The 12,233-nt window shown below is 44.4% G+C and overlaps 1 protein-coding gene across 1 annotated transcript in view; it reads right to left on the bottom strand.

The window, feature by feature from the left end:
* The window catches only part of ISY1 (ISY1 splicing factor homolog (S. cerevisiae)), a 34,922-nt gene extending 25,316 nt beyond the window's left edge, over window positions 1-9,606 (bottom strand). The window contains exons 1-6 of the mRNA XM_011950706.1: window positions 9,196-9,606; window positions 8,838-9,029; window positions 7,024-7,046; window positions 6,401-6,452; window positions 4,764-4,829; window positions 4,544-4,586 (exon numbers count right to left, since the gene is read on the bottom strand). Of these exons, the coding sequence (XP_011806096.1) occupies window positions 4,544-4,586; window positions 4,764-4,829; window positions 6,401-6,452; window positions 7,024-7,046; window positions 8,838-8,840 (187 nt within the window). The 5' untranslated portion in view covers window positions 8,841-9,029; window positions 9,196-9,606. The remainder of the gene's footprint in view (window positions 1-4,543; window positions 4,587-4,763; window positions 4,830-6,400; window positions 6,453-7,023; window positions 7,047-8,837; window positions 9,030-9,195) is intronic.
* Window positions 9,607-12,233: the final 2,627 nt, after the last annotated feature.

Here is a 12,233-nt window from a genome sequence, read left to right as displayed (position 1 = left end):
AAAAACACAAAAAAAATTAGCTGGGCGTGGTGGCTCATGCCTATAATCCCAGTACTTTGAGAGGCAGAGGCAGGCAGATCACCTGAGGTTGGGAGTTCGAGACCGGGCTGGCCAACATGGTGAAACGCCGTCTCTACTAAAAATACAAAAATGAGCCAGGCATTGTGGCACATGCCTGTAGGCCCAGCTACTAAGGAGGCTGAGGCAGGAGAATCGTTTGAACCCAGGGGGCAGAGGTTGCAGTGAGCTGAGACTATGCCACTACACTCCAGCCTGGGTGACAGAGTGAGACTCCATCTCAAATAACAAAGAAAATTATATAAAATTTTCTACATTACAATAAAGACAGTTTTATTTATTACTTTCTAATCTTTATGCCTTTTATTTCCTTTTCTAACTTTACTGCACTGGCTAGGATTTCCAGTATCATGCTGAATATAGTGGTGAGAATGGATGTCTTTGCCTTATTCATTCAATTCTTCACCATTAAATAGTTTAGACTATGGGTTTCTTATTAGAAGTTTAGTACTGGGCCTGGTGTGGTGGCTCATGCCTATAATCCCAGCACTTAGGGAGGCCAAGGTGGATGGATCACCTGAGGTTGGGAATTCGAGACCAGCCTTGACAACATGGTGAAACCCTGTCTCTACTGAAAATACAAAAATTAGCTAGGCGTGGTGGCTGGCGCCTGTATTCCCAGCTACTCGGGAGGCTGAGGCAGGACAATCAATTGAACCTGAGAGGCGGAGGTTACATTGAGCTGAGATTACACCACTGCGCTCCGGCATGGGTGACAAGAGCAAAACACTATCGCAGAAAAAAAAAAGAAAAAAAAAAGTGCTTTATCAAGGTAAAAAGTTTCCTTTTATTCCCAGTTTGCTGAGTTCTTACCACGAATAAACGTCTAATTTTGTCAAATACTTTTTCTGCATCTACTTAGATCATCATACAGTTTTTCTTCTTTAGAATGACATAGTGAATTAACTTATTTTTGAATGTTGAATCAACTATGGTTTTCCAGAATAAATCCTACTTAGTTGTGATGTATTATCCTTTTTATACATTGCTAGGTTTGATATGCTAATATTTCATTAAAGATTTTGTCTATATTCATAGGAAATATTGGTCAGTAGTTATTTCCCATATCTTTTTCTGATTTTAGCATGAGGGTAATACTGATAATAAATATTCATAAAATGAATTCTAATGATACTAATACTAAAATTCATAAAATGAGTTGAAAAGTGTTCCCTCTTCTTCCATTTTCTTGAGGAAACTATGTAGAGTTGGTATCATTTCTTCCTTAAATATTTAGTAGAACTGACCAGTGAACCCATCTGGGCCTGGAATTTTCTTTGTAGAAAGTTATTTAGAAATGCATTCAATTTCTTTCCATCTTTTTTCTATTTTTTTTTTTTGAGATGGACTGTCACTCTGTCACCCGGGCTGGAGTGCAGTGACCCAATCTTGGCTCACCGCAACCTCTGTCTCCTGGGTTAAAGTGATTCTCCTGCCACAGCCTCCCAAGTAGCTGGGATTACAGGCACATGTCACCATGCCTGGCTACTTTTTGTATTTTTCATAGAGATGGTGTTTCACCATGTTGGCCAGCCAGGTCTTGAACTCCTAACCTCAGGTGATCCACCCACCTCGGCTTCCCAAAGTGCTGCGGTTATAGGTGTGAGCCACGGTGCCCAGCCTCGATTTCTTTAACAGATACAGGACTACTCAGGTTTACCATTTCTTCTTGAACTATGTCTCTAAACAGTGGAATTATTGACACTGTGGTTTATTTAGGATAATTATTTGTAGGAAGCTTAACACATCCCTGGCCTCTACCCACTATATGCCAGTAGCACTCTTCCAGTTGTAACAATCAAAAATTTCTTCAGGGCCAGGTGTGGTGGCTCACGCCTGTAATCCCAGCACTTTGGGAGGCTGAGGCAGGTAGATCATGAGGTCAGGAGATCGAGACCACCCTGGCTAACATGATGAAACCCCATCTCTACTAAAAACACAAAAAAAATTAGCTGGGCGTGGTGGCAGGCGCCTGTATCCCAGCTACTCAGGAGGAAGAGGTTGTGATGAGCCAAGATCATGCCACTGCACTCCAGCCTGGGCAACAGAGCGAGACTCCGTCTCAAAACAAAACAACAACAAAAAAATGAACTACTTCTCGGCCAAGCACAGTGGCTCACACCTGTAATCCTAGCTCTTTGGAAGGCTGAGGAGGGTGGATTACCTGAGGTCAGGAATTCAAGACCAGCCTGTCCAACATGGTGAAACCCTGTCTCTACTAAAAAATTACAAAAATTAGCCAGGTATGATGGAGGATGCCTGTAATCCCAGCTACTCAGGAGGCTGAGGCTGGAGAAACTGCTTGAACCCAGGGAGGTGGAGGTTGCACTGAGCCGAGAATTCGCCACTGCACTCCAGCCTGGGTGACAGAGAGCGAGACTCTGTCTCAAAAAAACAAAAAGAACCACTTCTCTTAAATGAGCTTTGGCAGTTTGTGTCTTATAAGGAATTTAAGGAATTGACCTATTTCATCTAAGTTGTCAAATTTATGGGCATAAAATTGTCTGTAATATTTCCTTATTATCCTTTTAATGTCTACAGAGTCTATAGTAATATTCCCAATTTGGTTCCTAATATTCTTAATTTGTGTATATTTTTTCTTGGTCAGTCTGACTAGAAGTTTAGAAGTTTATCAATTTTACTGATCTTTTCTTTTTTCTTTTTTTTTTTTTGAGACGGAGTCTCGCTCTGCTACCCAGGCTGGAGTGCTGTGGCCGGATCTCAGCTCACTGCAAGCTCCGCCTCCCGGGTTCCCGCCATTCTCCTGCCTCAGCCTCCCCAGTAGCTGGGACTACAGGCACCCACCACCTAGCCCGGCTAGTTTTTTTGTATTTTTTAGTGGAGACGGGGTTTCACCGTGTTAGCCAGGATGGTCTTGATCTCCTGACCTCGTGATCCGCCCGTCTCGGCCACCCAAAGTGCTGGGATTACAGGCTTGAGCCATCGCGCCCGGCCTCTTCTTTTCTAATTTCGTAGGGTAGAAGCTTAGATCACTGATTTGAAAACTTCCATAATTTTCCATTATTTCAGTACTATATATATATTTTTTGTTTGTTTGTTTTGAGATGGATTCCTGGAGTGCATTGGCGCAATCTTGGCTCACTACAACCTCCACTTCCTGGATTCAAGCAATTCTCCTGCTTCAGCCTCCCGAGTAGCTGGGATTGCAGGCACATGCCACCACACCCAGCTAATTTTTGTATTTTTAGTAGAAACAGGGTTTCACCATGTTGGCCAGGATAGTCTCTTATCCCCTGACCTCGTGATCCACCCACCTCGGCCTCCCAAACTGCTGGGATTATAGGCATGAGCCACTGCACCAGGCCAGTGCTATACACTTTTAATGAAGCACTATATCCCATAAATTTTTTCATCTCCTAAATTTTGACATTATGTTTTCACTCTAATTAAATTCAAAATATCTTCTAATTTCTTTGCTGTTTCCTCTCAGACACATGAATTATTTAAAAGTGTTGTTTAATTTCCAAATATTTAGGAATTTTTGAGATATGAATCTATTGTTATAATCAGAGAAAATACTTTGTGTAATTTCATTTTTTTTTTTTTGAGATGGAGTTTCACTCTTGTTGCCAAGGCCAGAGTGCAATGGTGTGATCTCGGTTCACTGTAACCTCCGCCCACCAGGTTCAAGTGACTCTCCTGCCTCAGCCTCCCAAGTAGCTGGGATTACAGGCATGCACCACCATGCCCAGCTAATTTTGTATTTTCAGTAGAGATGGCATTTCTCCATGTTGGTCAGGCTGGTCTCAAACTCCTGCCCTCAGGTGATCCTCCCTCCTTGGCCTCCCAAAGTACTGGGATTATAGGCCTGAGCTACTGCACCCGGCCTCAAATATTTTAAATTTGTTAACATTTGTTCTGCAGCCCAGAATATGTTTTATTTTGGTGAACGTTCCATGTGCTCTTAAAAAAGACCATGTATTAGGCCAGGCGTCGTGGCTCATGCCTGTAATCCCAGCACTTTGGGAGGCCAAGGCAGGCGAATCACAAGGTCAGGAGATCGAGACCATCCTGGCTAAAGCAGTGAACCCCTATCTCTACTAAAAGTACAAAAAAATGAGCCGGGCATGGTGGCAGGCGCCTATAGTCCCAGCTATTCGGGAGGCTGAGGCAGGAGAATGGCACGAACCCAGGAGGCGGAGCTTGAACTGAGCCGAGATCGTATCACTGCATTCCAGCCTGGGCAACAGACTGAGACTCTGTCTCAAAAAAAAAAAACACAAAAAAACCATGTATTCTTTTTTGTTAGGTACAGTGTTGTGAGGTAGAGTATTCTACAACTTTCAACTACATCAAACTGACTGATCGTATTGATTGGCTCTTCTATGTCCTTACTCATTTACTATCTACTTGTTCTACTGATTATTGTGAGAGGAGTGCTGAAGTCCTCAAGTCTAACTGTGGATTTGAGAATCAAGCACTTTAAAGGAACAAGTTTGCTTACCATTCTGAATCTGAGCCACTTTTTTAGAGATCTCTCCAATGATCTATTTAAAAAAGTAATACATTTTAATGAGTTTTGAATATGTTAGAAAGTACAGAAAAACTATAATTCAAAATTAGTATTTAAAAATACTTAGACTTTTGGTTTAACAGTCATTTAGATAGTAAGAAGAAATGAGAGACTTGTTACTTCTACTGAAATCAGATTTACCAGAACATACCTGTCGTCTCCACTTCTCAGCTTTGGGCAGCTCAGTACATTCTGAGGCCAGAAAGGGTCTTCGTTCCTAAGGAGAAAAAAATAACACATTTCCATTATACTATTTACAAGTTTCATACAACATTCACAACTGATTCAGGCCTTAAGCCTAAATCATCTAATGGCCTAAATACCTTTGAAGTTTTCATTCCAGATGATTCTCATTAAGCCTTAAACCTCATTCTGCAATCTCTCCTTAGGAAAAACGTTCATTGCATTGTATTTAGTACTGAAAAGAACTTAACTGTCCTGCGATAGAGAGACAGCTAAACTAGGTTATAGCTATTTCATGGCATATTTATAGTACCTTAAGAAACAATGTCTATCAGTGTTTAAAACATACATACATAAATATGGGTGTATACATATACATGTGCATATAAAATTAAAAAAAAATCCAAAGAATGGTATATATTATCTCTAATTTGGCTGAGTCTCTAAGAGATGAAATCATTTACCAGTTTCAGCTTACAGCTGTTCTCCACAACTTACTCCAGTTCCTATTACTCAATGTTAGAGCTGGAGTAATACAGGACCCAATCATCAGGCCGGGCACGGTGGCTCATCCCTGTTATCCCCACTTTGGGAGGTCGAGGCAGGCAGATTGTCTGAGGCCTGGAGTTTGAGACCAGTCTGGCCAACATGGTGAAACCCCATCTCTACTAAAAATACAAAAAAATTAGCTGGGCGTGGTGGTATGTGTCTGTAATTCCAGCTACTTGGGATGCTGAGGCAGGGGAATTGCTTGAACCAGGGAGATAGAGGTTGCAGTGAGCCAAGATCACGCCACTGCACTCCAGCCTGGGCGACAGAGCGACAGTCCATTTCAAAAAAAAAAAAAAAAAGAAGGGGGCCCACTCATCACAATACAGAATAAACTGAAAAACAAGCAGGCAGATCCATCACCCTGCCTCAGCTATGAGGAGGTATTCAAGTGTACAGACTCTCAAGAGCATCAGCAGGTACAGATAAGAAATAGGAAATTTTGAAGTTTGAATCTGTTGACCTGGAGTGCAGCGGCGCGCTCTCGGCTCACTGCAACCTCCGTCTGCAGGGTTCAAGTGATTCTCCTGCCTCAGCCTCCCAAGAGCTGGGATTACAGGTGCCTGCCACCACGCCCAGCTAATTTTTGTATTTTTAGTAGAGACGGGGTTTCACCATGTTGGCCAGGCTGGTCTCAAACTCCTGACCTCAAATGATCCACCTGTCAGCCTCTACTGTGCTGGGATTACAGGCGTGAGCCACTGCACCCAGCTTTTCTTTTTTGACAGGTTCTCACTGTGTCACCCAGGCTGGAGTGCAGTGGCATGATCATGACTCCCTGCAATGTAAGACTCCTGCATTCAAGCAATCCTCCTGCCTCAGCTTCCCCAGTAGCTGGGACTACAGGCAGGCACCACCATGCCTGGCTAGGCTAATCTTGTATTTTTTGTATAGAAGGGATTTTGCCATGTTGTCCAGACTGGTCTCAAACTCCTAAACTCAAGTGATCCACCCACCTCAGCCTCCCAAAGTACTGGGATTACAGGCATGAGCCACTGTGCCCAGTCTGCATTTATTCTTGATACTTTACAGTTCATGAGGAAGATTTACACCAACCTTCACTTTTCCCTCTTCCAGCTGAGCCTGGCGAAATCTTGCTAAGGCCGTCCTATCAGGGATATAAAAGACTGCATTAGATCCTGTTCACACAGACTTCTCATTACCCATGTTCCTGGATGGGTTAGATCTGCTTATGATCATATTTAATGTCATTCATATATATATACATAGCAATTAAGAAACCACAGAGTAGTTAGGGATTTCCTGTTCTCAGGAGTAGGGATTAACAGGCAATTTGTATTCCTGAACACCCAAGAATATATTTTACTTACACTACACATAAGGACTGTGGGAAACTCTACTTATCAGACCACTGTGACGAGCAATACATCCAGGTGTTAAAAGGCTAACATCCTGGTGTTCTCTAGCTGTCACTCTCACAACTCCTGCACCAACCACAGGTGAACAAATGTACATCCAGTGTAAGTTCTAGAAACTGTGAGAAAACACATTAATGGAAAAAACAAACGGGCAAAAACAGGAATGCCATTTTTAACATATGTAAAGAAAGAAAGAGCTTCTCAAAAGGCTCAGATACCAAAAAGGAGAAATACAAAAAGAGTTACATGGTGGTTATTAAGTTACAAAAAATTTACAGCCAAAACCAAGTTGACACTTACATGGCCTTTTCTGCATTTCGGGCCTGGAAAGAGAGAAAAGAGAAGAAAAATGCCCATGTTTAAAATATATTTTTTTCTTGCCATTTACTTTTTAGTGAAAAGTTTTACAAGAATACAGTCACAAGCAAACCACTTGAACTACTATATGAACAACAATAAACAAAAATCAAATATGTCCAAATCCTGTGACCAAGGCTGCTCCTCCCTCTACTTAAAATCTTTACTCCTCCACTGACCCTAACACCTTGTATGTGGCTAACTCGCATTATTCTTCCTTCAAATTTTACTTGTGTCATGACCACCCAGAACATTATTCTGTGACCCCTTCTTCCCAGTTAGGCTGGTGTCCTCTATCAAGGATTATACTTACCATGGCACTTAACACCTAGCATCACAATTGCCTGTTCCCTGCCAGTGGTATTTGGGGAAAATAAGTCTGAAGACTGCCTTTCATAAAGTAAGCTTTATGTAAGTACTGTCACACTAAATGTCAGCTCAATTATCCCTGAACACAGTGTCTGACAGAGACCGAGTTTTCTGGGTTGTAGTCTAGGCAGAAAGAGTCCCGACTAAGTCAGGGACTTACATTCCCAGTTCTTCCACTTACCATCTCTGAGAAGTAGTCTCTCTATAACTCAAGTTTCCCCATCTTTACAATAGAGTGCATACCTCATCTCACAGAGGTGTCACGATGTCTTCATGAGATAAATACAACAAGCATGCAGTTTATAGACACTCGGCAAAATTGAATTCAATTTAAATCTCCTTTGAGACTCTCCCCTTCAACTGACAGAAACAAACTTGGCAAATGCTTGGTAGACAGGTGCACACCGCAGTAATTTGGGACATACCTTCTCACAGAAATGGCTACCTCTTCTTTTTTTTTTTTTTTCTGAGATGGAGTCTCGCTCTATCGCCCAGGCTGGAGTGCAGTGGCGCGATCTCGGCTCACTGCAAACTCCGCCTCCTGGGTTCACGCCATTCTCCTGCCTCAGACTCCCGCGAAACGGCTACTTCTATTCCTCTGGTTTCTCTCTTTTTCTTGGGAGCTTGTGCTCCTCAATCTACAATGGCTTCCAATATATCTCATATAACCTAACCATGACGCCCCGTGTTTCTTACAGGGGCTTCACTTAATGAAAATAATACAGTAGCCAATATTACAGTAACCAATCAACATTTTTGTACCGGCACTACGTGCATTCTTATATTTACACGTCGTAAATGCTTCTTGAAGAAATGAAGAAACAACAAATGACGCCAGACCACAGAGAGCACACCCTCATAGAACACTTCCTGTCTATGCCATTCATTTCTTCAATAGTTATTGAACATCTACAATGATTCTGTGTGAGACATTAAGGAAGCAATAATGAAAAGACCCCCTACCCTCGTGATGTGTGTATATTATGGAGCAGACTGAGAACGGACATAAATGAAATAATCCCAGAAACATATAGTCACAACTGCTCTTAATCTTCTCTGTGGTATTTAGGGACAAACAGCCGGCCCACACTATGCACCGTAACTCGGAGCGGGCCCTAGCGCTTCTCTGTGTCTGTGTCCCTCAGGTTAAAGAGCTTCATCGGGATTAAGACACTGTCCAGGACGATAACGCGGCTCCCCAGTTTCCAGTTTTTCAATTTGCGACAGCTAAACGAGGCAGGAAGAGAATCCCCTCGTTACACCAAAGAACCTGAAGCCCTCAGCATTGCACGCCTGAGCCCCTACGCCATGAGCGCCCCAGGGGGACCGGGCGCCCCCTCGGCCTGCCCGCCCATCCACTCGCCCCCTCACCCGCCCACCCTACTCACCATGGTGTCGCTAAGGGCGCCGTCCTGGAGCCCCGCGGCCCCTGTTCAAGAAACTCCACAGGCCCAGAAGATGCCGACGCTCACAGGAACTGAAGATTCTAACTGCCCACAGACACTGATGTTTTGTCGGAAACGCAAAAGAAGGGACCGGAAGTGAAAGGGAGTACCGGACGTGCCCAGTCCAAAACGACGCTCCCAGGAACTGAAGATTCCTTTTTTGTTTGCTTGTTTTTTCTTCCTTTTTGTGGAGAACGGGGTGTCGCTATATTACCCAGGCAGGTCTCGAACTCCTGGGCTCAAGCTATCCTCCCGCCTCTGCCTCCCTGAGAGCTGGGATTACAGGCGTGAGCCACCGCGCCTGGCAGGAACTGAAGATTCTAACTGCCCACAGAGCCTGATGGTTTGTCGGAAACGTAAAAGAAAGGGACCGGAAGTGAACGGAAGTACGGGACGTGCCCAGACGAAGCCGACGCTCGCAGGAACTGAAGATTCTAACCGCCCACAGAGCCTCTTGTTTTGTCGGAAACGTAAAAGAAAGGGACCGGAAGTGAAAGGGAGGACCGGAAGTGAAAGGGAGATCCAGCCAGAGATTGGGAGAGAAAATTCGGCGTGCTCCGGCAGGCGGTCTTCCGGTAGTGCCAGCACGCGGCGCCATCACACGCAGACGTGGGATCGTTCTTGTGCAGAGAGACTGTAGGTTTTCGGACTCAGCCTGGGCGGCGGGTCTTAGCTCTCGAAACAGGCGGTGCGAAATGTCTTGCGTTCACTATCGGTAGTGCGGGAGCAGGCGGCGCTGGGCGCCGTTTTGTGGAAGGCTGAGTTACCGCTGCTACTCTAATCCCACCGGCTTCCTTCTTGGTTCTTCTGTGAGAGCAAATATCCCCTTTTGAAAATTACTGGACGTCATCTCTGACTGCGACGAGGGATCTACGGCCCGGACAGCTCCCGTAGTGTGAGCTGGAGTGTGCGTCCTGCAGGAGCTGGAGCTGGCCGGGCTTCGTAAACTCCTTCACGTTTCCGTGTCACTTCTTAAGGCCATTTCTGGCTCGTCTGCTGGAATCGCGGGGCCTTTCAGAGCTGGACGATGCTTGAGGTCATCCTCTTTTAAAATAAAAATTTAAGTTCCAGGCAAAAAGTGCCACTTAGGGGAGGAGGGTGGTTGGAGAAGTGCTGTCACTGTGTCCTGAGAACATTGCTGGGACCAGAGGATCCTTAGACAAGGACCAGGAAGACAGGAGAGGTCCCTGGTAGGAGACGTTCTGATGGTTACTCCCGCATGGTGTCAGCAGTGAGGGGAGCTGTGGTGGGGAATTCAGGTGAGGGCCCGCAGCAAATTCAGTTACAGCCACTTTCCCCTTTCAAGCATGGTGCCTCAGCTGTAGGGACTCCCTCCACCACGGGACCTAACTAGTGATGGGCATCCTAGCAGCAGCCAGCAGGCACAAGCCAAAGAGAGAAGCAGCTGACATGTGCTTCGGGATCAGACAGGACAGGAAAAGTACTTAGTCACCAGAATCTCATGCCTGAAATGTGACAAGTTTTAAGTGAGCATATGACCGCCCCACTACAGACCCCATCCTCCCACCTGTCTGGTTTATGATTTATAATGGTCGGTGAGAATCGAGTCAAAGGGATGTGCGTCATAGATGAAGCCATGACAAAAGTACACATCCCTTGCCCTTTTCCTTTCTCTGCTGACTGAGAGGTGTCCATGGGATCAGCCAACCTGAATTCAGAAATGAAAGTATTGTGAAGATGCCAGAGTCCCCCGCTCCCAGCTCTGGAACACTGAGCTCTGTAAAATGAGAAAAATAAAAACATGTCTTGTTAAGGCGTCTGCATCTGGGGGTCTTTTGTTCAAGCAGCTTAACTTTTACCTTAAATATCTGATCTCAAACAAGCAGGGTCATTCCTCACTCAAATGAGACCTTCTCAACATGTCCATACTACCTTTATCCATTAAGTCCCTGACTCTAGGATGCAGAGATCACGTATTAACAGGATTCAAGAGGTGTTACCTATGTTGTCCTAGCATCTGCTCCCCCTACTCACTTATCTCAGTTCCATTTGGGGAGCCCTCTGGTTGTAGGGAAGGGAACTGCATCCCCAGCTTTAAGTATGGATCAAGCGCTAGATTAAGCTATTACATCCATCCCATCTCCTTAGGCATAGTGACTGGTGGACTTGAGACCCAAGCTGACCTAGTCAGAATGAGTCTTGAGACCTGCTTGCAATGCTGGAGAAAATACATCCTGCTGGATGTCAGACAAAAGGTAATATCAACTGTCAGCCACTTAAGAGCTCAGGAGACAAGATTTAGTGTTTGATGACATCATTGGGTGGATGAGAATAAGGCCTTGCCTCCAGCCCACTTAAATATTTAGTTATGTGAAGATTATGTAAAATTCTTTAGGGTTGCAACAAATAGGAATCAGACCTATCTTGCCAGTCTGCTAAATGGCCTTCTTTTCTCTGCTCCCACTGATCTTGCCTTTGTTCGTGCTGCTTCTTTTCCCTGTAGCACCCCTTCCTTTATCCCCCTGCCACTTGACTGACTGGTTGATGTCTACTTACAGTTTGAGACAGTTTAGACATCCAGGATTGCAATCCCAACTATGATCCGTCATTGGATCACATCACTAATCCTAAAGCAGCAGTTGTAAACTTCTGGCCAGCAGGCTGGATTTGGCCAGCAAAGCTGCTATGATTTACATCAGGTTACAAAAATTAGAAAATCTCACATACAGATGCTGATGTGAGACAACATTGAGCCTACATTCCTGAACAGCAACCACACAGGTGAAAAAAAAATCTGGTTTTATTAGTTCATGTGTTTTAAGTGGGATAGAATAATGTCATACATCAAATTGGGTGAAAAAACATATTAAAAAGATTTTTTCCAGCTTCAGGCAGGACTTTTGCCTAACATTCATATATATGTCCACTAGCATCCATGTAAGTGCCTCAAATGTTGTCCTCCACTAAACATGGATTCACTGGAAAGCAGGTATGGCAGGGAGAAAAACAGCCCCCCAAAATGTCCACATCCTAATCTCTGAAACCTATTAGTATGTTACCTTACATGGCAAAAGGGATTTAGCAGGTGCAGTTAAGAAGCTTGAGATAGGACCCAGTGCTGTGGCTCATGCCTGTAATCCTAGCACTTTGGGAGACTGAGCCGGATGGATCACCTGAGGTCACTAGTTCAAGACCAACCTGTCCAACATGGTGAAACCTCATCTCTACTAAAACTACAAAAATCAGCTGGACACAGCGGTGAATGCCTGTAATCCCAGCACTTCGGGAGGCTGAGGCGGGTGGATCACCTGAGGTCACTAGTTCAAGACCAGCCTGTCCAACATGGTGAAACCTCATCTCTACTAAAAATACAAAAAT

This window comes from Colobus angolensis, unplaced genomic scaffold (assembly GCF_000951035.1).
Source record: "Colobus angolensis palliatus isolate OR3802 unplaced genomic scaffold, Cang.pa_1.0 Scaffold31, whole genome shotgun sequence".
Taxonomy (NCBI): domain Eukaryota; kingdom Metazoa; phylum Chordata; class Mammalia; order Primates; family Cercopithecidae; genus Colobus; species Colobus angolensis.
The sequence above is the reverse complement of the archived record's forward strand: the minus strand, read 5'-3'. Positions and strand labels throughout refer to the sequence as shown.